The sequence below is a fragment of the Cyanistes caeruleus genome, chromosome 20 (assembly GCF_971803275.1).
Source record: "Cyanistes caeruleus chromosome 20, bCyaCae1.hap1.1, whole genome shotgun sequence".
In the NCBI taxonomy this organism is placed as follows: Eukaryota; Metazoa; Chordata; class Aves; order Passeriformes; family Paridae; genus Cyanistes; species Cyanistes caeruleus.
Genome location: NC_141720.1, coordinates 1,078,286 through 1,105,308, shown reverse-complemented (window position 1 = coordinate 1,105,308; position 27,023 = coordinate 1,078,286). Strand labels below are relative to the sequence as shown.

At 47.4% G+C, this 27,023-nt stretch overlaps 3 protein-coding genes across 8 annotated transcripts in view; 1 reads left to right on the top strand and 2 right to left on the bottom strand.

Annotated features, from left to right (window-relative positions):
• Positions 1 to 16,313, bottom strand: part of PNPLA7 (patatin like domain 7, lysophospholipase) — a 101,499-nt gene extending 85,186 nt beyond the window's left edge. For 2 of the 6 annotated variants that reach the window (XM_086858641.1, XM_086858646.1), the window contains exons 1-12: positions 16,143 to 16,303; positions 15,511 to 15,545; positions 13,447 to 13,534; positions 12,795 to 12,877; positions 11,104 to 11,192; positions 10,666 to 10,806; positions 9,241 to 9,400; positions 8,220 to 8,300; positions 3,200 to 3,328; positions 1,814 to 1,894; positions 1,152 to 1,296; positions 251 to 343 (exon numbers count right to left, since the gene is read on the bottom strand). In XM_086858641.1, coding sequence (XP_086714767.1) covers positions 251 to 343; positions 1,152 to 1,296; positions 1,814 to 1,894; positions 3,200 to 3,328; positions 8,220 to 8,300; positions 9,241 to 9,400; positions 10,666 to 10,806; positions 11,104 to 11,192; positions 12,795 to 12,877; positions 13,447 to 13,534; positions 15,511 to 15,545; positions 16,143 to 16,164 — 1,147 coding nt within the window. In that variant the 5' untranslated portion in view covers positions 16,165 to 16,303. Of the gene's footprint in view, positions 1 to 250; positions 344 to 1,151; positions 1,297 to 1,813; positions 1,895 to 3,199; positions 3,329 to 8,219; positions 8,301 to 9,240; positions 9,401 to 10,665; positions 10,807 to 11,103; positions 11,193 to 12,794; positions 12,878 to 13,446; positions 13,535 to 15,510; positions 15,623 to 16,142 lie in introns of all 6 variants that reach the window. The other 4 variants (XM_086858643.1, XM_086858645.1, XM_086858644.1 and 1 more) reach the window with 4 other exon arrangements.
• Positions 16,314 to 16,350: 37 nt separating this feature from the next.
• Positions 16,351 to 19,564, top strand: MRPL41 (mitochondrial ribosomal protein L41). The gene has a single exon (XM_086858654.1). The coding sequence runs from the start codon at positions 16,702 to 16,704 to the stop codon at positions 17,107 to 17,109; it is 408 nt and encodes a 135-aa protein (XP_086714780.1). The 5' UTR covers positions 16,351 to 16,701; the 3' UTR covers positions 17,110 to 19,564.
• On the bottom strand, positions 17,587 to 24,532 carry DPH7 (diphthamide biosynthesis 7). The gene is made up of 9 exons (XM_023938055.2): positions 24,290 to 24,532; positions 23,867 to 24,003; positions 23,357 to 23,444; positions 22,582 to 22,676; positions 21,438 to 21,604; positions 20,701 to 20,773; positions 20,288 to 20,353; positions 19,942 to 20,114; positions 17,587 to 19,547 (listed from the first exon to the last, which is right to left on the bottom strand). Exons 1-9 carry the CDS (start codon positions 24,425 to 24,427, stop codon positions 18,934 to 18,936), a joined length of 1,551 nt encoding a protein of 516 aa, XP_023793823.2. The 5' UTR covers positions 24,428 to 24,532; the 3' UTR covers positions 17,587 to 18,933.
• Between the last annotated feature and the right edge of the window lie 2,491 nt (positions 24,533 to 27,023).

Below are 27,023 nucleotides of genomic sequence, written 5' to 3'. Positions count from 1 at the left end.
CCCATTGCTGATAATGACAGCAAGGGAATGCTCCCTGGGATAATAGTCCATTTGTTACTAAATAATTTTTTGACCAATGAGTAAGGAAGCAGCACCACTGCAAGACTATTATCTACCATGAACAGGACTGCAAGGTGATTATCCACCATAAACAGGAAAATTATCTAACCCAGCACTCCAGAGATCATGTGGTTTCCCCCAGGATTAGATAAATTACATATTTGCCACAATTTTGCCAAGCACTACTTACTAGAAGCCTCTATAGACCCTGCATAGGGAGGTGATGAAAGGCTTCTTCTGAAAACATGCTCAGAGTTTTCTGCACCAGAAATCCTCAACATATCTGAAATTTAAAAACAAGTGTTGTAAACACAAGATATCCCTTAATAAAGTAAGTTTCACTAACAAGAAGAACCTTTAACTACCCACTATTAAAGGCTGACTTAAAGATTCTGAAACACTGACATTAAATATTGTTTAAACCTTTTTCCTGGTTTTGACTTAATTGATATTTTTCCATCTGCAGAGGCAAACTTCAACTCCATCTATTTTCCTGGCTCTGCCTTCAGTACTGAGTCTTTAGGCTGAAGAGACACATATCCAGCAGTTCTGCTGGTGTCTACAGCTCTGAATTCTCCCAACTCCCTCTCTGCATTCAAAATGAGGAGCCACTTCTCCCCTTTCCTTCATCCCTCAGTATAAAGAACACAGTAATATTTCCCCATTGAAGCTAAGGCTTCAAACCTTGAATTAATCTAAGACAATCCTTAACTACTCTGATAAATTCCTCTGATCAATAGCAATGATATGAACAGTGGATGAAATGCAGTGAAAGGAGGGGAATGGCCTCCAGCTGAAGGAGGGTAGGATTAGAGTGGATCTGGGGAGGAAATTCTTCTATTAAGGGCAGTGAGGCCCTGGCACAGGGTGCCCAGAGAAGCTGTGGCTGCCCCTGGATCCCTCCAAGTGCCCAAGGCCAAGCTGGATAAGGCTTGGAGCAGTGGAAAGTGTCCCTAAATATGGCAGGGGTGGGACTGGATGGGCTTTAAGATCCCTCCCAACCCAAACCAGTCTGGGATTCATTCTGTGAGTAGTATAAAAACTAAAGAAAATCCCAGAGGACAGGTCCCCCATGTTTGCAGAGGCATTACCCATTTCCAGTGCTTCTCCAGACTTTTCAAACTTCTCTCCACGCTCTTCCTCCAAAGCACTGGCAGTTTGTCTCTTCCCTGCCTTGCTGGCGCTGCCTCCGGCGGTGACGCTGCTCACGGAGATCAGAGGGATGGCCTGGCTCTGCTGGGAGCAGAGAGGAAACAAACAAACATCAACATGTGTTCCACACCCTGGAGCCTGCACAGACCCCCAGGTAGCTCTCAGGTTGTGCTGATCAGTCCCAGACCCACAAGTGATACTCGCCCTGGGATCTGCAGCTCCCTCAGTGCATCCCACAGGGCCTGGGGATTCCCAGCTCGACGCTTTGAGCATTCCCTGACCCTCTGCCACCACGGGTGCAGCATTTTTCCTGCAGCCCCAGGCAGAGGTGACATCATTAGCAAACATCAGAACTGCTGGAGCACCGAGCAGAGCACTGACATCACTCTGGAATGATGCACTTGGGAAGTTTAAGCCTCCCCACCAATTCCCCAGGCATCGGCGTAGGCTGGGTTTTATATGGGCTGGTTGTACAAGTGCCTCAGCCCTCAAGCATTCTCTTACAAAATTAATATGCAGCATTTGTTTTATGACCTTCTGGAAGAAGGAAAACCTCTCTGTGCCCTGTCAGGAGAGCTGAGGGCCTGCCTCCCAAACTTACACAGCTGAAGAGCTCCGTGGTCAGCCCCAGGTAGTTGTGCAGGGCCAGGAACGTCACCCTCTGCAGCCTCACCATGATGATCTGCAAACAGGGAATAAAGAAGCAAGAGCAATGGATTTAACATTCTCCCACACTTGTTCTGGCATTTAGACACAATCATGCACTAGAGTACCTGAAAGCATTCTATAAAATACAGACTGTACCCTCAGTTGAAATTCCTTTTAGCAGCTGATAAATTGAGACAGAGATAGATTAAAATGATTTACCAATGACTTCACAATCATTTGATGGCACGAGAATCCAAAGTCTTACTCCCAAACACCAAATGCTTTTTTGCTTTCTATAAACATCAATAATAAAAGTGCCTTGAAATAGAAGTATTTGCTTCCAATTTCCCTCCTCATTAATAAAACTATTCCAGCTCTCCCCACAGAGAATCTGTCCCACTGCCCCACAAGCACTCAAACCTAACACTGGAAGCAGTGGCACCTTCCCCTGTCAGCTAATTCCCACTCCTGAGCCATCCTCTCTTTTGTAGCAGCTCTCACAGAGCAAATTAATTTGGTGCTAATGATCTGCTCTCCTTCAACCAGCAGTATGAGGAGGTTCATGTGTTGCTCATAAATCATCCAGAGACCAGAACAGTCTGCAAGGACAAACAGATCCAGAAGTGGCAGCAAAGCAAAAGGACAGCCCAGAGTGACTTGTGGGGTCACCCTGTGGCTGCTACAGCTGTGGGACAAGGCACCACCCCTGGAAATCCCTAATCCTGATCCCTGCACCACCTCCCACCTGCAGGAGGAGATGCTCACCTGAGAGCTGTCTGAGCCCCTGCAAAGCAACAGAAAGTCAACACAGAACTGACACAAACAAAGCACAGCTCTTCCCTCAGCTGCTGACAGGCTCCTGAAGTGGAAATTCACACGTCAGTCTGAATTTTGTGACTCTTACAAAGCATCAGGCCTCACCAAAGAGCTCCTGAGGGTCCAGCAGTCCTGTTTCAGGACATGTGGCAGGCTGTTCACCACTCTCAGCTGTTCTGGAGCACCACAAGCTGCAGAGCCCACACCAGCACCTTTCTACTCCCTGAGGAACAACAAACTCGCACTGCAGCTCTGGCTGATGGATGAGGGTACCACAGCCAGAAACTCAATTAATGGAGATCTATAGATACATAAATTATATTTTCCTGTTGTGATAATGCTGGATTATTAAGTCTAGGGCTCAACAGCCATGAGAGCAGCAGAACAAGTCCAAATCTTGATAAGCTGTGCTGAGCAGCTCCATATCTACCAAAGGATGGATGATGAGCTTGCTGAGCCTCTAAATATCCTCCTGTAAGCTGGAAATGAGAGTGGCTCCCCCTTCCCCATCAGCTCTACCTACCTGCACCACTCTCACAAGGGTTTCAGGGTATTTCTGGAACACATCCTGGAAGGCACTGGCTGGAAGCCTCAGAATTGTGGATGGAGTGGCTGCTCGGGCCGAGACGGTTTTATAGGGAGCAGGGTGACCCTAAGAGAAAGTTCCAGAGGCACGGGGTTAAAATCCATCAATTATCCCATCCAATTCCTCCCATATTCCTGCTTTGCTGCTGTCTGTGTCTGACAGACACCATTTGGCCACAAAAAGCCTTGAGCTGGTGCTCCATGCCCACGGGGGGTGTCATGAGGATGAATTCACACCTGCATTAGAGACAGGGGCAGGGAAATAAGAGCTGCAGGGAGTTGGATCACGTTGAGGGAAGTGCCAGGCTCTCAGCTCTGACACAGTTTTTATTACAGAACCAGCCTTCAGAAGTATTTGAAATCCCAGCTAGTCAAGGCTCCAGAAAAAAGAGGGGTTGTTGATTTTATTATCAGTACTGACAACCAAGTTATTTGCTGCAAAAACATCCCCAGACTCACACAACAAGTGAAAAACACAACAAAATTGTACAGTAGTTACAGACATAATGAAGTAAGACAAAAGACAGGCAGACTTCATGTGTTTCAAGATAAATATACATATTTTTTCATATATATATTTTTTATATCTATATATGTATATATGAATATATGAATACATGAAATAATCCATGTGACAAAGCCAAACAGCTTCTCTTTACTGGAGACAAAGTGGGTCTAGACCATCCTGCTCAAAGAACAGATGGAGAACTAACAAACAAATGAAAAGTGGGTAGAATACAGTGATTTTTTTTCACACTGGAAGGCAAGCTTCTGGGTTTGGATTTTCCCCCTTAAATGAGAATAGATTTTAACAAAAATCTACTGCCAAACACTTGGATAAAAAGGTAGTGTGCCTTTTACCCACTTAATAAATGCTGGAAACAACATCTCTAACTCACAAATTCGTTTACTAATCCAACAAATATTGATTTACACAGTATTTATAAGATAAAATGAGCTTTTTTGCATCACAGAGCAGGAGTGAAGGAAGAAATGGAGTTTCTATTTTAACAGCACCTCACAGCTCCAGCAGCTCTTCCCATCCAGAGCAACAGAAGGCACCTTTTTCCCAACACTGACACACAGATGTTAAATGCTGATTACAAACCAAACTGCCTGCAAGACTTACAGAGCATCAGAAAACTCAACACAAGCACTTCGAAGGAATTCCTGCCTAAAGAACCCAACAAAACCAGACAAGAGACTTTCTCTAATCACTCTGGAAAATAAAGCTGCAGCTCTGTCTCCCTGCTGGTCTGGAAGGCGCCATGAAGCAGATTCTAAAATTAAATTAAATTAATTGGAACCGATTTCTTAATTATACCAACTTCAGCTGACCTTTTTATAAAATCTGGGCATGATATTAATAGCCTTGATTTTCAAGTTCCTGAGGGATCTGAAATTTTTAACATCTCTTTGACCTACAGTGCAAAGCTGTCAGAGTCCTCAGTTTTCCCAAGTTTCTTTTAATTAAGTAAAGAAATTAACAAATTACATTTCCGTGCTTTGGCTGTACCCAAAAATAAATGCAAAAAAAAAATCCTATTTTACAGGCTGGTTTGAAGTCTGGCTTTACATGAAGAATTAATTTGGACTTCTTATACTTACATGTAAAAGAAAATGCTTTTAAGCACTGCATTTCCTAACAACCTTTACAGCAAATATATAGTAAAAAAATAAGGAAATTATGCCAACTTTAGTTGCTGGACAAGGATAAGCACCAAGTTTAATGGTGTTTCATGAGTTATTCGAAAGAGCAAACTGAGCCCTGGGTATCCCAGAACTGGTCTCCAGCCTACCCAGTGAAGTGTTTGGGTTTTTCTGGAACTGAGCACTGACAACCTCAAAAAAAGGCCTTCAGGATAATAACAGATAATGATGCACAAGCCTTTTTCTCCAAAGATCAGCCCATTCCTCCAGGTTTTCAGCATATAATTTTGCCTCTTTGAAATCCCTGCATGAGAGCAGCTCTTCTGAAAGGGCCAGCACCACAGCTAATGGGGCTGGAACATGCAAGAGCTGTCAGAGGAGTGTGAGGAGGAAATGTTCCATAATTGTCACTTCTCTCAGATCTAATGTTATGAGCAGCACAGGGAGAATACCACATTCAAATTATACTATTTTGCAATCACACACTGAGATGACAAGAACAGTTAAGTTATAATCAGTTATGAAACAGATTTTTTTCCAACAGAGAACTTTGTGTTCTTAGGGCAGGTAATTATTTACTTCTGTCTCATTCCAAGAGCTGAGGCATCACCTCCAAGCAGCAGCTGAGCCCAGGTACAGATTATGGCCAAATCCAATCAAGTTTGGTGAAGAGATCTGCTGCAAAGAGACTTGGATATTCCACATTCTCCCACCTGCAGTGGTAGCTCCCTTTTGGACCCAAAAATCTGGCATGTTCTCCCCACCCCCATGGCTGGATTTTGTCTTCCTCACTCCTTCCTTCCATCCTCTGCATCAACACTGCAGCACCCAAATCTCTTGCAGCCATCAATCACTTCTTTATAACCTCATCTATCTTGTCAGCCCTGCAGGCTCACCTTTATCCAAGGGTTTTTCCAGCTTCTTTTAATCCTGACTTTCATCTCCCCCCCTCAATCACTGCCATTTGATCAATATCCCTCACAGCCTCTTCATTTCCCAACTTTCTTATTCCAACTATGCCACCAGGCCCCAGTTTTCCTAAGGATAAGAGAAGAGTGACCCCCAAATCTCCAGAAATCTGCACCACACCTGTGCTGGACCAGCTCACTCTGGATGAACATTGACTGCTCTGGGAAGAGCTCTGGCTGCACACACAAGCTCTCAGCAAGAGCTGCTGAAAACAGAGACATCAACGAGGCTCAGCTCAGAGATTTCTTTGGTACTTGAGGCAGTATCAAGTCAGAGACATTAACTGGACCTCAGAACTGTTCCAGAACACCAGGAGAGGGCCTGCAGGATTCAAAAGCTTCCAGTTTCTCCTCAGAGTTTGGAGAAAGCAGCATTGATCTGTTCTCAGAATAAGTAAGTGGAGGCTCACGTCACAGCTGCTACCTTTATATTTAGTAGAACTAAAGGGACTTTTCAGTTTAAAAGCTGAAAGATACAATTAGCAAAGCACCTCTGGTGTGACCTTTCTTTTAGGTCTACCAACAAGATCTTGCCACTTCTTGCAACCAGCTCAACTTTCTTGCACAACTCTCAACTAAGTGAGGGACCAGCCTGACATCACCTGCTGCAAAACCAGTCAAAAGAATCACAAATCCAGCTCAGACAACTGAAATCCTCTCTGAATACACCCTTTCTTCACGTCAGAGCCCTGTGTTTGGTGGTGCAGTGGAATCTAATTCAGGTTATGGTATCTGCAAGATGTTCTAAGACTCACTCACTGATTTGGGATGACACTGAGGGGTCTCCTCTATTTTGATCCAGAGCTACTTCCTCTCTCCTTGCCTATTTTCATGCTACTCCTCTGCCTAAAGTCTGCAAGGAACATAAGGAAGAGGAAAAACAGCAATGAAACAAGCAGTTCATAAAGCTGGGAAGTGAGGAACAAAAGAGTTGTAAAAATAAATGAGAACAAGTTTAGCAAAAAATATTTCAAGGATTTTTCATTACAGCTTCTTCTGCAGACTGCTAACTCTGTTCAGCACACTTTCAATCATTTTTATTTTTTACTTACCAGTGGTATAACTAATGAGAAAGAGGAAAAAAAAGACAGAATGAGAATTAAAAATTAAAAAAACCCAACGAGACAAAAAATGAATGGCAACCATTTTTTTAGAAAACAAAACCATAAAGCACTGGTATACAAGGATTTATTTTCTTCTATTCTTTTTGAACAAGAAAGAACATGACTGGTATTCATGTTCTTGAAGGCCCTGCTCTTTAGAATATTGTCATGGAGAAAATTTAGTGGTGGAAGTAACAAGGGCAAAGGTACTAAAATGGATTTACAAAGATATTATTAATTTGACAGCAAGAACTAGACTTGTACAGTCCAAATTATTCCCTTTCTACAGAAAAAAACTGTGACCAGGCTTAAAAATGTTATCACTGTCAATAGGTTTTATGGGAAATACAGAAATACATAATATAGATTTACAGATAATGTGGATGTAGAGGTGTGTGACTGCTTTTGGAAGTGACAAAAAACACTTCAGAGAATCCTTTAACTACTCACACACAGAGCAAAGGCACCTTTTGATGAACAGAGACAGCCAAGCATGGCAGAAACATGTTACAAGGTCAAATATTAACAACTTATTGATCAGATTTATCTTCACCCTCTCAAATCCCATCCTACCAAAATCCTTCAAGAAAACCCCTTCAGTGCTTGGGTATTATCAGAGGTGTTGAATTCAACACCTTCCATTTAGGCATTCCTAAAGAGATTTCAGCAAAACCATCAGTCCAATCCCAACTGAAACAAAATCCACCAATTTTGCACTGAACAGGATCAGCATTCAGCTCATCCTGGCCCCTGCCAAGGAGCACAGTCCTCAGCTGGCCACCAGCACCAGATGCTACCAAACAAAATAAATCCATCAACTGGTTTCACAGTATAATTACAGTACTAACAACTGTCAGATTGATTTTCATTAGACTAAATAAAAACAAATTCATTAAACAACCCATCTAATGTGTAAAAGCCCGGACTGCTGGGCCCCAGGCTGGTCCTGCTCCTGCCTGGGCTGTGAGTTGAGCAAATCAAACTGTAATCTCAGTTTTCCAGACTTAAAGGGATCACTCAAATCCTCCTGCTAATCAGAAGCAGCCAGCCAAACACACATTTCACAACCACCCTGCACACCACAAAGCTCAGCTTACACCTGGCAAAGGCCTGGGAGGAGGAAAATTCATCCAAAAAGCCATTTTGCATTCTGATTCTTTCCTAGCAATGTTGAAACCCTGCTTCCCCTGGCGGGCTCTGCGGGACCCAGCAGGAATCTGCCCCTCCCAGCACTCACCGTGATGACATCGAGGATGCTCAGCAGGCTGTGCACGCTGTCTCCTGCCAGCACCTCCTTCACCACCACCTCTGTTCCATCCTGCAAGCACACACACAGCATTACTGCAGCCTCACAGCTGCATTTGCAGCATTTCAGAAAGCTTGGGTGCTTCTTTGCTCTGATGGAGATGTGCTAATTCAAATCACAGCTTTAAACCAGTGTTCTAAAAGTGATAAATTAAAAGAAAATACGAGCCAGTTTTTTCCAGGGATGTTGTGACCTGCTTGTCTTTGCTAGGTAACACCAACAAAACAAAAAGCTTCCCTCACCCAGAGACAGAGTGAGCTCCCTTTACTGAGGGAGCCTGTTAAGAGGTTGTACAAAACAGGAGAAGCTAAATGTAAAAATACACAGAAATCAGCAAATTTCATATAATTTCCAAACACAAGCCCACTAAACTTTCAGCCGTGGGAAAACTGCTCACATCCAAAAGTTAAACTCAAACTTCAGCCAGGAAAAAGGTAGAAATAAAAAATTTAACTTGGCAGAAGGAATCACAAGGACTGGTGCTCAACACTTTAAGACTCACATGGAAAATAAACCATCACCTTTTTTCTCCTGTCTACCCAAAAGCGAATCTGACTCTTGCACCTCCCAAACAAACCCACAGGCTCCTGCTGGACTGTTCTGAGGAGAGCTTGGTTTCTCCTGCTCTCTGTGCCCAAATATTTTCCAAAGGTGAATGTTTCCAAGCCCACCTTTCACCCTGTCTTCCTTCAACAACTGCCACACCTCTTTTGTGAGGATATTTCCAGCTGCCTCATCACCTTTGTGTTCTGCTCTCTCATCTGAGACACGAGGGGCCAGAGCTACAAACCTTGATCTCTACAAATGCCACAGCCCTGAAGAGCTGGGATTAATCCCTCCTAAACCACTGCGATTCTCATGTCTAAGTTTAATCAATGCTTAATGATTCATGCCAGCCTATTTGCTGTGCCAACAGATTTCTCTCAGGAAGTGCAGAGCACTGGGTTCTTACACTTTCTTGGATGCAAACTTCCAGCTTTCCATCCTGCACCACGTAGATGCTGTCGTCCAGCTGCCCGGGACGGAAGATGTACTCGCCCTCGTGCAGCTGCACAAAGAACATGTGCTTGCACAGCTCCAGGAACAGGGGCTTCTCAAAGTGCCCAAGGACCCTGCAGCAAAGAAAATGCAAAGGGAAAAACTGAAATCCAGTCCTTGCAAAATCCTTCCTGAATTAGCAAAGCCCCAGGCACAAAGAGCAGAGGAGCAGCTGCAGGGAAGGAGCCTCAAAGAGCTCCCCAAAATAAGGCGCAAGAGCAGCATGAAACACAGAAAGTGTAAATGCTGGGGTTCCTTTGGAGGAGCCCTCCAAGGAATGCAGGCTCAGAAGGAAGTACAGCCAAACTTCCTCCAGCAAACACCAGCATGACCTGAGGAGGAGAATAAAAATAAAAACCTGCCAGATACACAGACTCTGTGAGAAAATAACCCCAGTTACTTCCCCTGTGAGTGCAGCTGCCCTGTCCATGGAAGCAGGACACAGGAGAAATACTGAAAAGAGGGAAAAGTCATCTGCATGGACTTGCAAATTTGGAATATTCCATCTCCTGCAGGTAGCATGCACCTGGACTCCAGTCAGTCACTGCCAGGCAGAGAGAAATATGGGTTTCACACCTGATCACTCTGCACAGAGCTCCAACAGCTCACATTTATCAGGACTAATCCATCAAATCCTACTGCAGCATCAATCACTCATAGGAGATCGTAATTCCACAGTAGCAAGTTCAGATGACTGACACAGCATTTTTATTTGAGAATGTACGACCTTCAGAACTACATTATATCACAGCTGGGAGGAAAAATGAACATCCACAAGCAAAACCAAAATTACAGATTGGAAGATCTCTTTTCTGTGTCAGCAAATTTAACCCTTTGCTGAAGGGGCACAAAAACCTTCTTAGTCTGCCAAAGAGCTGTGGGGATTAAGTTGACTTTGATTTATTTGCAACCTTTTCAGGCAGAGGAGTAAAAGATTCTGCAGCTCAGGGAGCTGTCAATATGGTATCCAATTAACATTTACCAATTATGATGCTTTTCTGTACAAAAAAAAAATTGTCTGATATAACCTAAACTGAAGTTTTAAGATGTACTAAATTTGTTCATGTTAGAACACCTTTATTAGCACTGTTCCCAAAATGAGGCAAATAACCCACTTCCTTTTTCCCCCATCTCTTTTGTTTAATTTTTTAAAAAAACTCAGCTATTTTCTTAAAGTTTCTAGAAAATTCAAAGTCATTTATTCTGTCCTTATGCTCAGATGAATTTCAGTCAACTCCCTCAGGATTCTGACTATGCAATTGTAAAACTGTCAAATAGTTACATCACTTAAGCATCCCTCAAAACCAAACTCTAAATTTCTCTTTCCATTTAACATTACCTGACATTTTTAAGCATGTACAGGACTTCTGATGGCAAGTGGGAATTCTTGACATCAAATTCAGTCAGATCTGCCTCTAGTAAAGAAGGAGGAGGTTCTTTCCTCTGCAGAGTTGGACATTCCTTCTTAATACGCAGAATCCTACAAAGGAAAACATAAATTCAGCATGTTCCCTCATTTGTACTAATAGGAAAAGTTAAACAAGAATAAAGTAAGTAGTAAAATTCACCATCCCAAGTTACACATTATTAGTTAGCTAAAACATTCCACCCTCCTGCCCTTCTTCACCAAAACCACCCCAGTGCAGCAAACCTCCTGCTGATGCACAGCTGACAGGACTGGGAAAAACCAACAGCTACAGAAAAGGGCTCTGTAAAGGGTAAGTTGCACAGCACAAACAAAAACCCCAAAGCAGCCCCCAAAGCAAGCCCCAGGTACCTTTTAGCCAGAGATAAAACCTTTGCCCGTTTCCGCATCCTTTGGCGAGGGACGGTGTTCCCAACCAGAGAGTTGGGAAGAGTTGTAACCTAGGAGGAAATAACAGACACAAAAAGTCACAAAACCCCCAAAACCAGCCCGTTAATTCCAGCCCTGCTGAGGCACCAGCACATTTACCAGCCATTAGAGTGTGAGCACAGTGAAGAGCTCATGTAAGACCTTGGAGGATTGGATTATCTGCTTCAGGATCACTTCCTTTCTCTAAAGCAAGCAGAGAATATTTTGATTTTACCAATCAACTACTACACTGCTAATGGATGGTAAGAGGCTGCCAAAGCTCCAGGGATGCCCAGGGTGGGCTTCTTGGTGTGTCTGGGGCTGGGCTGGATGATCCTGGTGGGTCCCTTCCCACTGAGGATACTCCAGGATTCTATCTAGCTGGGATGGTGACAAACCAAGGCTTTTCCTTGCATTTCCAAGTTCCCAAGTGCCACCCTCTGGAGAAACACCCTAATTGCTACACCAAGAAAACCCCTCATTAGGTTAATTTCAAACCAGTTCTTCACTTGTTACCCAAAGAGTTGAATTTCTGTAAGAAGTTTCTGTCACAAAAGGAATTTCTAATTAGTTTTGGGGGATTTTTTTTTAAAGTAAAATCTTGATATGTTATCAAAAACCCATGAAGTGCAACCCACAGCAGTTTGGATGAAATGTTCTCTGCTTTACTTGGGAAGAAAAGCAAAAAGTAAGGTCAAAAACTCAAACTAAAAGCTACCTGAAATTATTTCCCATGTGGAATCCTAAACATTCTTTCTTTATGTGAATTACATATAAACTGCTTGGTTAAAAATTATTCAAATTATGAAGTTGAACATGAAAATCATGAACAGTATTAAAATTATGAAGTTGAACACACAAAATTTCCTTTCATTGAGGGCTTCTTTGGCCAAGTTCATTTTCATGGCTGACCTGCTATGCGAGATTCAGGGAGTAACCACCTCCTCCACAATGAAACAGAGCTCCAGAACAGAACATCAAACCCACCAGTGTCTAATTAATTCAAAGTGTTTGAATTCACCTCAATGAAGTGTGGGAGGCAGAGGCTGGGGCAGTTCACAGGAGGAAGTGTTCCTCAACACAGGGTGACTAAAGATGGTTACTTCCCTGTCCCTTCTTTTTCTACAGGTGTTGCTTTGCAGTGAGTGCACACCTGGACTTGGCAGCACAGGGAACAGCCAGGACCATGGCAGGGTGGGCAGTGCCTGGCACAGGGTGCCCAGAGCAGCTGGGGCTGCCCCAGGATCCCTGGCAGTGCCCAAGGCCAGGCTGGACAGGGCTTGGATCACCCTGGGATAGTGGGAGCTGTCCCTGCCCATGGCAGAGGTGGCACTGGATGAGCTTTAAGGTTCTTTCCAATCCAAACCAGGATTCTGGGATATTTAAACAATCATCAACTCCCTACAGGAGTTAGATACTCATTGATTTATTACTACCCTCGTTTCCTACAAATATTTTTCAAAGAGGAAAGGTTTGGCCAGAAAGAGAAGCTACTGCTGCTCCAGCAGCAATGCAGTCAGTATCACAGGAGTTCTGAAACATCCACAAAATCCCAGGGAGATTCTATAGGACCTGGCTCAACAAGTATTGCAAATTTTACACCTCCCAAACTGGATTTTACCAGATGCCCTCACCTTCCTCATGATCTTCCTCCCGTAGAACATCACTTTGTCCCTCTTGCGAAACCTGTACTGAGGCACATGTGGCTGAAGTTGTTCTGAAACAGAAGCATCACATCAGAAACCACCTTCAGCAGCTGGGAGAACACCTGAGCACAGCTTGGGGACTTTGCTGCCTCCAGAAGAGCTCCTGTGGGCAGTGTGTGGGATTTAAACCACCCTGGGATCCCTCATTCCCCAGCTCTGGCCATGCCAGACCAAGGCAGGGCTGCCTTGGGGCTCTATCTCAGCCCCAGAGGAAATAAAGAGCTCTCCAAACAGACAGAAGGACTGGGTAGCTAAATCTCCTGAAGGAAACCTCTAATTCAATCATTTCTCCTTCCTCTGACAGTGAAATCACAGTAGGGTTGAAATAATCTGCATAATTCACAACTGATCACATGAGCTGACACAGCTCATAGACCAAAGAAATCAAACCTCCAGGTCCTGCATGTGACAGCTCTGGGCTCAGACCTGGGGAAGTGAACCAACACAAGTTCTTCATTCTTTAAAGCTGTCCTGCAAGAACCACACCTCTACAGCAAACAGCTACAACAGAAAGTTACAAGAAGACTGAAGATCAATGGAAAAACTGGTTTTGAAACTTACATGGTCATCAGGTACTTACTAGACTGTCTCACTCTTCTGTAAACGACAAACACAACAACTGCTACAAGCAACAGTGCAACTGCAGCTCCAATTGCAATTCCAGTCAGCTGGGAGGGGAATTTAGAGAGAAAGAAGTCAATAATTTTCAGCTTCAGAAGTTACTACATACTTTTTGAAGGGCTGAAGAACACTCAGTTCAGTGAGATGTCTAAAAGTCAAACACATTCATAAATACTTTTAAATTTAATTCAAATTATTAAAATTTATAATATAATTTTTAATTTTTAATTCAAACATCTCATATGCAAGAAGCTTTGCCAGCAAGAGGAAAATGAAGTGTACACCAAGTCACCAAACTGGTCCCTCTAATGGAATTTATTCCAGTTTTACAGCACAAAAGAAACTCCTGCCAGACCAGTCACCTCACACAGACCATTCTGCTCACTTTGCCTCCTCAGGTCACTTTAGCACTTTAATGTTTATCTTCCCAACATGAGTCAAACTAACTCTGTCACTATTGTTATCAGACTATTACTCATGGGATTGTAGTGAAAAGTCACAAGACTCTGAAAAAATAAAAAGCTGAAGATGTGTCAGCAACAGGTACAACACCTGGTGACACAGAGCTCCTGCAGAAGTCTCTTGTGGTCACTTAATGTATTTATTTCCCCTTGACAGCGTCAGGGACACTGGGACATGGACAGTTCTGCTGCTCCCCTGACCTGTATGAGCTCAAATAACACCAAAAATAGTAATTGCCAACTGACACATTGCTGCTGCAAGAGGAGAAACAAATCCATGGGGAAAAGAACAAAACACAAACATGCCCAGGCTGGGGCCCCAGTGCAGAAAAGCAACAAGGGAAAGAAGAATTCAGAACTCCAAGAAACACTGAGAGGTTCTTGCCATGTTTTCACCAATGACAACATGATATTCCCCTGCTCAGACTCAGGGGGATCTTTCCCAGCCTGGACAATCCTTGTGGACAAGCAGAGGAAGCAAAGCAGCCAGGCTGAGCTGTGCAGACACCTGAGACATGTCAGTGATTGCTGTGACAGCTCCTGGGACAGGAATGAGGTCACAGCCAAGCCACCAGGGCAGCTCCTCTCTGAGCTGAGGAGGGCTGTGCTCAGCACCCAACCCAAGAACTTCACCTCACCCAGCCCCAAAGAACCCTCTCAGACCCACAACATCTGTGGGACCACCCTGCAGGGCCCCTCACTGCAGCTGAAAATGGAGCAGCCTCCTGCCCAGAGCGTGGATAAAGAGCATTTCTCTGCTTCCTGATGCTGAAGTTTCTTAAAGAACTGGAGACTTAACAGCAATCAGCACAAATATGCAGCCTCACAACTGCAGCTCACACCCATCCAGAGTACAGGCACCCAGCACTGCTGAGAGTCCAACAGCTCCTCGCTGCAGTCCAAGGCAAACACTGACACATTCCCTGTCCAGGCAGGGGTGGGAAAGCCTTATCAGCCCTGAAAACAAGGACTTAAAATTGGGATTAGGCCAAAACACAAGGCTTCCTCATAGCTCAGGGGCATCTGTGTCTTGTATTGACTACGGAACCTGGATTTTCACAAAACATTGTTAACTGTGTACAAGTACATTGTGCGTGTTTTTTAGTTCTGAGGACTATTTCCTCTCATGGGGTTTGTTTTTTGATTTATTACTACCCTCATTTCTAGGGAAACGTTTTGACTAGGGAAAGCCTTGTTGGTCTAAGGTTCAAATTTATGATCAAAAACAAATGCAAGAAGAGCAATCTGCCAGAATTCTACGACTCCTCCTTATTTAGGCTAACAATGAAAGTATTTAAATCATAGCATTATTGAAACAGCTTAGAATATGAAGCAGAGCATGCATGATTTGTAAGAAATAAAAAACACACACACACAATAAAATGGGACTAATCCTTAAAAGCCTGAAAGGATAAAACTCCCAGCAGGAAAGTCTCTTTCAGAGTAAAAGCATCTGAAGGCATTGCTCCTGTGTTATCAAATTAGGCACAGCTGCTTTCAGTTTCTGGAAACCCTCAAAGGGAAATAAATAAGTCCAAAAATAAGAATAAAGCATATCGTACCTCAAGGCTGGTGCTGTTGTCTCCTTCATCCATGTCTGGAGGTGCGGCAGGAGCAAAGATAAACACAAAGACATAAGGCTGAGTTCAGAGATTACCCCAGTTCTGGCCCAAACTCCCGAACAACACAAGGGGAAAAACAATTTTTTAACTTTATCGTCCCTTCGTCTCTGTGCTGAGCAACAAAGGCCAGCGCTGGGGGACGGGACTTCTCCCGAACAAACTTCTCCACAGCCACGGGAATTTAAACAGGAGCTCCCCGGGAGCCTCCAGCCCGGCGGGACAGCCAGACCCATCCCTGCTCCCTACGGAGCACCAGCACCGGAACGCGGGCCGGGCAGTGCCCGGGGCCAGCAGCGACACTGCCCGGGCAGGGAGCGGGCACCGGGCTGCGGCCAGGGCAGCCCCGCTCCCCCTCCTGCTACCCCGGCTGGACACGGCTCACCCTCCCGGCCAGCCCCGGGTGCTCTGCCCGGCTTTCGCCAGGCCACAGCTCGGGACACGGGCTCGAACAAGACAAGCTCGTCCCGCCGGGCCTGGGGCACCGGCACCGGCCGGGGGCACCGCGCGGTTCCACAGGTCCGCCAGGCCCGGGTCCCACCGCCGCGCTGCAGCGATTCCGGACACCCTCTCACCTGCGGCCGTGGCTGTCTCCATCCCTGTGCCGGTGTCAGTGTCGGTACCGGTGCCGGCCCTTGTCCCGCCCGGGCGCTCTCGGGGCCCCGCGCCGGGGGCGAAGGGCGCAGAGCGCAGACCCCGCCCGCCTCCGCCAGGGGGCGCGGTCGCGCCAGGCCCCGCCCACGCCGCTGATTGGCGGGGAAAGCCCCCCGGAGCCGCTCGGCGCGCGGGCAGCACGGGCCAGTATCGGCCCTGCGGATTGGCTGGCGGGGCCCGGCCAATGGGAGCGGGCGGTGTTGGGGTGTGCGGTGTTGAGAGCGCCGTCGGGCTGTTCTGGGTCGTGAGGGGAAACCGGTCCCGGTGCGGTTCGGGGAGTTCTCGGTGCTCGCAGGGACCGGCTCCGCCTCGGCTGAGCCTCCCCGGTTCTCTCTGGGACTCGCTCCGGCTTCGCTAATTCCTTGGTGCGTGCGGGGACCGACCGATCTCTGAGCTCCCGGCTGCCCTCAAGGACCGGACCGGACCGGCCCGGCTCGCTGCGCCCCCGGTGCCTGCAGGGCCCGGCTCTCGGTGCCCGACATGGGGCTGCTGACCCAGCTAGTCCGCGGGCTGGTGCGCGGCGCCGACCGCATGTCGCCGTTCACCAGCAAGCGCGGCCCCCGGAGCTACAACAAGGGCCGCGGGGCCAAGAAGCTGGGCGTGCTCACTCGCAACAAGAAGTTCCTCCTCGTCAAGGAGATGGTGCCCGAGTTCGTCGTGCCCGACCTGACGGGTTTCAAGCTGCGGCCCTACGTGTCGTACCGCGCCCCCGAGGGCAGCGAGCCGCCCATGACGGCCAAGCAGCTCTTCGATGAGCTGGTGGCTCCGCGAATCGAGAAGGACGTGAAGGACGGCAAATTCGACCCCAACAACCTGGAGAAGTACGGCTTCGAGCCCACACAGGACGGGAAGCTCTTCCAGCTCTTCCCCAAGAACTACGTGCGGTAGGGAGCGGGCAGTGGTACCGCCGGCCAACACTGGACAGGCTCTGCCACTGAACATTAAAGTAAATCCTTCTACCTTGTTCCTCTGTAATATCTGATTTAAATCCTGGAGGAAATCTGCGGTTTGGTTTCCCACCCATGACTGGCAGTTCTTCTGGGAGATAGTTGTGCCTGGTGAGCACAGCCATCTCTGGGGGTAGTGAGGGGTCCGTGACTTTTCTAAATAAAAAGTGCTGCAAAGTTTAATTTTTAAGCTTTCAAATTAAGACTGAAAACGTCTGGCTTTAGGCCAGGCTGGTCCCAGTCGGAGACACCGCTCCAGCTTCGCTGCCCTCGGTTTTCCCAGGAAACTGGATTATCCACTCTGACTCCCAAAAAACATTCACCCCTTGGAGCCCAAGCCATCCCAGGCCAAGGCAGAAGGTCCTCATAAGGACTGTCATTTTATTTTTAAAACTCAAAACCACCACAAAAAGATAAATCATTTATACTGGTTTTATTTTAGAAACATCCAAAAATAGCATGATTTTTCTTTAGCAAAAGCTCTTGTTTTCATTATTAATATGAATCTTCATGTAACAGTGCTCCAGAATGTTTGCTAAAATACACATTCACCCTTGAGAAGGGGGTTTCTAAACAGCAAAGTTCTCATCTGCTGGACCTGGTTTAGTTGCAGCACTGTTACGCTGTTGCTGGTGTTTCTTTCCCTCCAGACAACTCATTCTTTTAGACCCTTAAAGACAAACCATGCAAGCTAAAAGTTACTGTGATCTAGTTTAAGCTGGTTTTCTGTTTCTAGGAATAGAGAAAATGCTCCAGAAAGGGTGTTTTGCTGATAGTTCACAGTGAAAAAAAAAGAGAGCTAATGGAGCAACCATGAGAAATCCTGCAGCCATTCCTGGAGGTAGGTAGGGCAATGCTGTTAAGATTTTGGTATTCTGTTCTTACTTTAAACTTAAGAAGATGTCAAGAAACACCGCTTAAACTTTTTGGAGGTTTTGATCTTAAAGCTGTTCACCTTTTAAAAACTGAGCTTGACTTTGGACCTAAAGGTGGCTCTGTGGAGAGCAGAAGGCATGAGCTGGATACTGAGAGGCCATGGGGGTGGTTGAGTGGCACTAAAACATGGTGGGGTCACTACAGGATTTGTCTAAACCAGGGTGTGCTCAGCTGGGAATGATGGAGTCTGCAGTCAGGTGATGAGTCCGATGCAAAATGATGGAGAAGCACCAGGATCCTCACAAGGAGGATCCCACAGCACTTCCCATCACTTCAGGCAGTTTGCACTTCCTTCTGAAACAAGAACTTCTCTCTGTTAAACATCACTGTGAGCACATTGCACTGTGTCTGGCCTGGCTGAGCTCTTCTCCAGAGGCACACCCATCACACAACCAAGCCACTGCTCAGGGGCTTTTCTGAGACATTCATGAAACCTTCTGATCACTTACTGGGTCTGCACAGCAGCACAGACGAGTCTGTTTTGTGAGGGAAACAGAACAGGCTTAACAGATCCATTGTGAAATGCAAACCAGCCTTGAAAGGATTCAGATCTGAGGTACAAAGCAGCAGCCTGTGAGAGGAGGGCTGTTCCACTTGGAACTGGTACATTAAGGGAAAAACTAAATAAACCTGTCTGGGCATGACCACAGGCCTCTAAGCAAAGGCTCCCCTTTGTGCTGAAAATACAACACCGGGAATTCCATCAGTGTTGGCCTTGAGGGACTCCCAAGCTCAGCAGTAAGATGGGGAAGCCCAGCAGAAGTTATAGTGTTAAGTTCAGCTGTAGTTCTCAGTTCAGGAGTTTTCCTCCCTCTTCCCTCGGGACTGGTCAATGCAAACTTTCAGCTGTTCTTTCAGATGGAGATCTAGGACTTGGCACATCTGGGGGGGTCACCAGGCTCATCTCCCACTTCCAGACGTGGAGGATGTTGTCATAGAAAGAACAGGTGGCTACAATGCTCATTTCTTTGGGGCTGTCTGGAGACCTGGCTGAGTCACTGCCTCTGTCCAGGCCCATTCCATTGGGTCTCTTGGCTCCTGAGTCAGAGCTGCTGGCTGACCCCAGATCTGCCCCTTGGGCAGCCAAATCTAAACTTCCCTTTAAACCAGAGCCCTTGACCAGTCCAGGATCCCCAGCCAGCTTTGGCCCTGCCCCTGCTGCGAGTGCCACAGCAGGGCTTTCACTCTCCTCCTCCAGGACTACATCAAAAGTAGCTGTAGGAGACTCATAAATTATCTTCAGGTTCTGGACCTGCAAATTCAGCCTCTCGTCTCCTTGCCCTGATGCTCCCACGAGCTCCTCCGAAGGCTGGCACGCAGCAGCAAGGTCCTGGCTTGCAGGCAAGGAATCCCTCGGACACAGCCTTGACCAGTCAGCCCCATAGGCCAAGGAATTGTGCAGGACATAGGATGACAGGATGATACATTCCTCTGTGTTTTCCGCTTTAAAAAAAGAAAAAGATAAATGAAATTACTTAAAAAGCAAGTTGTGGGTTTTTTCATGCTATTCTGGATTAACCAGGCTGCAAAGCACTTCCTTCTTGAGGCAATAACTGATTTTCCAGCAGGTCAGTGACTCCTGCTAAAAAGGAAAGCACCACCTGACAGTCAGAAGCACCCTTCTGAACCATCACAACGAACACAAACCCAGAATGGTTGTGCCCTCACACCAAACACAAAGGCTTTCCTCTCGTGTAAAGAAGTTATGAGAGATTTACACACAGATAGTGACACTGAGATGGTGTTAATACATCACCTCAGTCCTTCCAGCTCCCCATGAACCTGGAGGCAGTGGAGGAGAGCAGCCCTGGAGCACCCCTGTTCCCTGGGCACTCACCCAGGCTCCCACGGCAGTCGAGGATCTTGAAGCCACTCTGCATGCAGGCTGCCAGGAGCACGAAATCACACGTGGGGTGCCACTTCAGCCTCCACACCCCACCTTCCACGTGGGTGTCAGCCAGCGGCTGCCTCATGTTCCTGGTGTCCCACAGCAGCACGTGCTCATCATAGCTGGGGACACAACACAAACAGGCAGAAAAGCAGCACAGCTGAGTCAGGGCACAGAAGAAAGGTAGGAAAGACCACGTGCTCTGCACCACATGGAATTTCTGAAGAGGCAGCAGCACGTTCAGGTAACAGAGGAGGTTGGTCACACCAGGGAAGAGCAGCTGAAAGGGACTCACCTGCCCGTGGCCAGGAGATTCTCCCGGTGGGGACTGCACTGAATGCTGCACACACCCATGGAATGTCTGCAGAGGGAAGAGACAGCAATTTGAGAAGGGCTTCTTCCTTGAATTTCAAGGATTTTGAGTCCACATTATTTCATCAAGGTGTCTCAAGAGTGGTTAGCTAAAATTGCACTCCAGTGACCCACCCAAGCAGAGTTCCATCTGCACAGTCCAACAGCTTTCCCAGGGACAAAAGTTGTTGAAGTTGTTTTGATGAAAGAAATTATATATGCCTCCATTTCCCAAGGGAAGCAGAACCAGGATCTGCTGTCACTGCACATCTCCAAATTCAGTGGCTTGGGGAGGGGCAGGGCAGCAGTGTCCCCACCCCACTGCTGGAGGGCTGGGCGTGGACAGGTCTCACTTACCTCCTGCTGGTGAAGACTGGAGCCTCCGGACTGCACCTGGTGTCCCAGCCCTTGAGCAGGCTGTCATCCCCTCCTGCCCAGGGACAAAACACTGTGACCCTCAGCACCAGCCCTGAGCGTGGGGCAAAGCAGTGCCGAGGGTCTGCAGCCTCCTCCCAAGGGGCAGCTCCAGTCTCTGCTCTGGGACAGGGACAGACCCAGGGAACGGCTGGAGCTGGGCCAGGCCAGGCTCAGGCTGCAGATCAGGGCAAGGTTCTTCCCCCAGAGGCTGCTGGCACTGCCCAGGCTCCCCAGGGAATGGGCACGGCCCCGAGGCTGCCAGAGCTCCAGGGATGCCCAGGCTGGGATGTTGGGGGGTCTGGGCAGGGCTGGGAGCTGGGCTGGCTGATCCTGGGTGTCCCTGCTGCTCAGGGCAGTCTGTGACACACGGCTGATGCTTTCCAGCCCTGGGCTTTCACAGAATTTAACAGCCACACCAAAAATGACATTGAGGCTCCCAATACCCATCACCACAGAAAACACACGTGGTATCAGTATGGTGGTACTCCATATTAACTCCAAACACTTTCCACCATCAAGAAAAGAAGCCTTTCACCCCTAACCAGAGGCCCCAGCTCTTTCAAGAGGTGATGCAAACAGCACACCCAACCCTGTAAAGTAAAAACCCAAGGAACACATCCCTAAACAAGGGGCCCCCTCCCCAACAGCCCCCAAGGAGATTCCCATCCCATCCAGACCTGAATACACAATATCAGTGTCCCAGTAATTAAAAGCAGCAATCCAGGCCTCAAATTTGTGAGCTTCCCACTGGTTCAGGACGTGCACAGAAGGAGCAGATTCATCTATGGAGAAAAGATTCAGCTTCCCCTCTGAATCACTGCTGATCACTCTTAAAGGACATCCACTACAGCAGGGTACAAAAAAATATTAGGAATTACTGCGACAATCAGATATTTTGGTTCAACTAAACACTAACAGAGACTGGCAGTCTCCTAGTGGCAGGAATGACACATTCCTACAATTCTTTCCAGCTTCATCTTAAAATCACCTGCCCCAGTGACCACCACTCCCTGCTATCACAGGGAACAACCACTCACACCCATGCCAGGGAAAGAACCACTATGGCATTGTCTTTCTCAGAATGCAAAACTTGACTTCTGACATGTTTCACATTACATCACGAAACAAATTCCATGTGAAGAGGGTTTGTTTTTTTTTTTTCTCCAAGTCAGACTGACAATGCCCTTTCAGAACCTCTTCCCTCTTCTGGAGTACAAAGAGATGTTTTATTTCCTTGCTATCACTGAAACCCAAAGCACTGGCTGATCCTGACCTTTCCTGCTCTCTTCCTGTGCCACAGTACAGTTACAGTTTCTAGACACAATGACCTTGGAGCACTGGCAAATGTTTTGCAATTGCCAGTGCACAGATTTTCTGGCATTCCCTGACATGAACTAGGTCCCTTCTGTTTGGTTACCTGCAACTGCAGGCACTGCTTTGGTGGCCTGGGGCTTCTTTCCAGTTCTCTATCAAATGATTCAACCACACTGAATCTCCCAAATTCCCACATAAGAGATACAGGGCCACCCCTTCCTGCAGAGATGTGAACAATGTACACAAGGAGAAGTTACTGGTCTCTGAAGTGACAACAATGACAGTTTTAAAGGGGTGTTTCATCATGACATCATTTATCACGAAGGACACAGACAAAAAGCAGGAATGTAAGAAGAAAGTCTAACTGGCAATTCTACTTACTCATTAAACAGGACACACAGAAACAGCTTTAATTAGTAAATTTGCCCTACAGCATTAAGCAATGACTTTTGAAAGTTGTCCCACACACCCTGGCCTCCAGCCCCAGCCTCCATCTCCCATCCTCACCATTGCTCTCGCCCAGTGGACCAGTCCAAGGACAGGGCCAGTCGCTGTGCCCCGAGATCCACTCTGAAGCGTGGCTCCAACATGCAGCTGTTCTTCTACTGGAAACAAAAGGAATGGATTAAGACTGGGAGGACAGCAGGCACATAGCAGCAGGTGCACTGCTTCCCACAGCGGGTTTTCCAGAGACTGATGAGGAAATGAGGGTCCCACAGCACTGTACAATCGCCCAGTGCTGGCTGAGGGGCAAACCTGCACACACAGGATCACACCCTTCTGCTGCTCATCTCCCACCAAAACTCCCTTAAACTCTGCTTCTTCTCAGGGAGTGATGAACTGCAGCAGAAGTGATGACCTGACTGCTGAATTCCCTTACAGACTGGCCTCTGCTTTCTTTGCTCTGTGATCACTCTGATCACTCTCTTCTCTCACCACCGAAAGAAACCACTCCAAAAATCCTCCTGCTCCTACCCAGTTTGCACCTTCTGCTGTTTCCCAGTTAGGCTGTGCTTGTTTCCAGGGTTTGCTTCTGCCCTCCTCTTGGCTCTCCTCCCGACTTTGCAGGTGGGTAGAGCCCAACCCAACTCTCTGGTGCCATGAACAAGTTCACTGAATTTATGACAATGAAGACAAAAGCATTAAAAAAGCTAAGCACACTGAGGAAGCCATGGAAACCACCCAGCTTTCCTGCGAGCCTATGCACTCAACTAGTAAATGTGGAGATGTATCAAACTTGGGTTAAAACCAGCTTCAGCAGCAGGCATTGCCATCCACCCACCTCACTTCCAGTCAGGTGGCAAAATTCCACAGCACCTATGGAGTTTGCGATGCCAACCATGGGATGTTCTGCAACAGGAATGTGGCACCTAAAAGATCAAATTAAACAAGTCTCCAATGTCCATCTTTCTTGTATTTTAGGAAGAGAGCAAAGCCATCACTTCCATTCCAACATGCACAAGAAGGTATGTGATTAAAACAATCTCACATTAAGAAAATCTCAGGCTCCTCAAGTTCCCACACAGCTACGTGGATTCTGTACGGGGGAGATCTACTATATGTTATTATATAAATAAATGAGGTACAAAGTCATGACCAGCCAAGTGAGCAAAAAGCATAAAACACAAAAAAGGCAGTCTTTGCTCATTGGAACAAACTGGAAAGTATTTCCCTCCAAGAAGTCAGGAACTGTTCCATTAGTAACTATTGCTGTTGCTGCCATGCCAAAAAAGGATCCCTGGAGGATGAGAGTGTGCTGCTGTGGCACCGAGCCTGGCCGGGCCAGCCTTACCATTTGATGTCCAGGATGGCAGCCGTGTCGATGCGCTGGATCTCGGTCAGAGGGATGTACGGCTGCTCCTCGTTGTAGTGGTACAGGTAGAGCCGCCCCGTCCGGTCACAGGCCCCATTGCTCCCTCGGGAATCGCTCTGTGGCAAACACGGGAAAGAAAAGGGCAAGCTCAGCCGCGCTTCTGCCTCCGCTCCCGAGATCCCGAAGGGAGCGAGGAGCAGGCGGAAGCTCCCGCTTGTCCAGTCCCAGCCTTTTCGGGGCCGGCCACGCTCACGGAGGAGCCTCTGTCCCCACTTGAGCCACCCCAGCCCAGCAGGACCGAGGATGTGGCTCACAGAGACAGGGATGAGAGTTCATCCCGGAACGGTGCCGGCCGGGCGGGGATGGGGACGTGGACTCGCTCCGGAGCGGGGCCGGGCTCACCTGGTCGGGCGGGCGCAGGTGGTAGGTGCCGCAGGCCAGGATGCTGTGCCAGCCCTCCACCGGGCACCACTCCACCGCGTCCGCGCTGAACTCCGTGTCCACCACCTGCAGCGTGCGCGTCCTGCACGGCGCGGCCATCGCGGGCCGGGCCCTGCTGCGCCGCCGGGGCGGCTCCCAGGAGGCTCCGGGGAGGCGGCGCCGCCGCCCGTCTGCTTCCCGGTCAGGGCGGGCCCGGGGCGGAGCTGCCCCCGCCGAGCCGCCTCTTCCCCGGGCCGGGCTCCGCTCGCCTGTGCGAGCCCCTTCCCAAAGGAAAGGGCTGCGGCTCCAGCGCCCTCCCGGTGAGGGAGCCCTGCCCTGAATCCGGCAGCTGCTCACGGGAGAAAACCGGGATCAGCTTCTCCTCGCCATCCTCCCAGCGCCTCGCTTCCCCCCCGGCAATTCCCGGAGACACGGGCTGGTACCTCTGAGCGATGCTGGTCCCTGCCCTGCGCCTTTCCTTTCCCTTTCTCAGGCGGAGAGCGGCTCCTGCACACTCGGGATCTCATCCCGCAGCCATTCCCAGCGCTCCCTCCTCTCCTGGATTGCCGCTGTTCCCCTGCCGGAAATCCTGCAGACCCAAAGGGCTCACTGCTGAGTGAAACCAGCCCAGGCCTGGCCGTTTGGTGTTTTCCCATAACCATCTAGTGGCACTGAATTTCATCTCCCACTCTCTCATCCTTCTGCAATTCACTCAGCCTTCATTATGGTATTAATACACTGAATAACCTCATTCAGTGGATGTTGTCAGTTCCATTATACATTCCTTTCTTTCTAATTTTTTTTTAAATATATTGGGCATCCAGCTGTTTACTTACCACCACCAAAAAACTCCTCCCTTCTACTCTTCCTCTCCCATCTTAAATAGCTGTTTTTCTACGTGATAAACATGATTTCCCTTTTTGACCAGCAGCTTTTCTTCCTTAAGTGCCTTGAGCAAAGTCATCAGTAAATGCAGTTCAGACTGTCCCAACCAAATCCCCCTTTCCCTGCTCATTGATGCCTGGAATTGAAGTAATTTCAGTAAAGTTTTGAAGCATGATTTCCTTGTACAAAACCCACAGTGACTCCTCCTCGGTATTCACCCATTAATGCTGCATCACAGCATCCATGCATTTGCAAAGTGCTGGTGGCTGTAGTTTGAAATTCCTTGAAATTCCACAGAAGCTGCTGTGACATTTGCTGTGACATTGTACCAAGGGAGAGGTCACCATCCCAGCTGGGTGCTCAGCTTATTCATCCCTGAGCTCCCTCAGAGCCGTAGGTGGCACCGTCTGGTCCTGGCAACTTGTTGCTGCTCATTTCAGCTGAACTTTAATCTCTCCTCAAAGCACTTCTGTTCTCAACAGATTCTCTGCTGAGCTCTCCATATGGAAGTATTCCTGTGTGAACTCCACCAGCTCTTTCACAGGGAACACATATGCAAACAACTCCCTGCATTTTCTTCTGCTGAGACTTTCATCTTCAGGTCACTTCTGAAAGTCCTTCCCTTTGCTGTGCATCAGTCTCTGCTGACTCCAGCAGTCCCCCTGCTCCTGATTTTTTCAAAATTACTCATGCAAATTTTATGACTTGAACATGTGCATTTCATTTCAAGGAAAGAATTAATGATTCCTTTAAAAAAAAGATTACCCATTAGAGGAAAATTTGATTTGGTCCTGCTTGGTTTTTTTATATTGAAGGGCATTTTGGGCTGCCTGAACAGAAAAGTTACAGTCCAACTGTGGTTTAAGAGTGGCAACTTGACCAGGTGCCTTCAAGTGAACTTCCAGCAGGAAGTTCCAGAACTTCTTTACTATTTCCCAAGATGCTTAAAGCCAAAGGATGAAAACCCACCAAAATGTTAATGATTCAGAACTTCCTGTGCAGATATTAGAAACAGAATATAATATTGGAAGTCCACAGCAGATCCATTTTCTAACAAACTGAATACAAGCAAGACCAACATTGCAACACGAAGTAGCAAAGTGAATCCTGATTGAAAAAAATCAAAATTCTAAACGGCTTCTACAAAAAAACTTTCACTAAGCACTCCAAGAAAGGCTCTGCATTAAGCACTCAGCAGCTCACATTCTTCTATTCTGAAGCACGAGTAGCACCTGGCACTAAATTATCCATTTAGTTCTTCAGGAAACTCAACTGATGTTCCTTACATTTCTAAGGCAAAAATGGAAAAAAAAGGTTATTCATGAAAAGAAAAACAGGCATGTGCTCTGCAAGGGAAATCCTCCTCCCATACTTTTACTCCTTACATTAAAAAAAAATAAAATCAGAAAGCGATTCTTGAATTGATGACAACTCTTAAAAAAGTGAATAAATAATTCAAATTACCAAGTATTAGATATTTAAACATCTCTGCACATGACTGGAGTGTTTGCTATGCTACAGGTACGCCACGAGGACAACCACATCCACACACAGCTGCTACCTGAGCTCCCCTACCGCTGCCTTCTGCACAAGGGCTTTGGAACAGAAAGCTGATCCAGCTTTCCTGAAAATCCTGGCTGCTCCAAGGCCCATCTGCAGCGGCTCCTCCGAGGCAGCCCCGGCTGCAGGGCCTGGACACCGATCCCAGAGGGTCCCCACGCCAGCTCCTGGGGCACCGCTCCTGCCCTGCAGGGACTTCCAGTAGCCAGGGCTCACTGAGCTCTGAAGGCAGCTGGAAGGGAAGGGGAAAAAGCCAGAGAGCAGACATGGA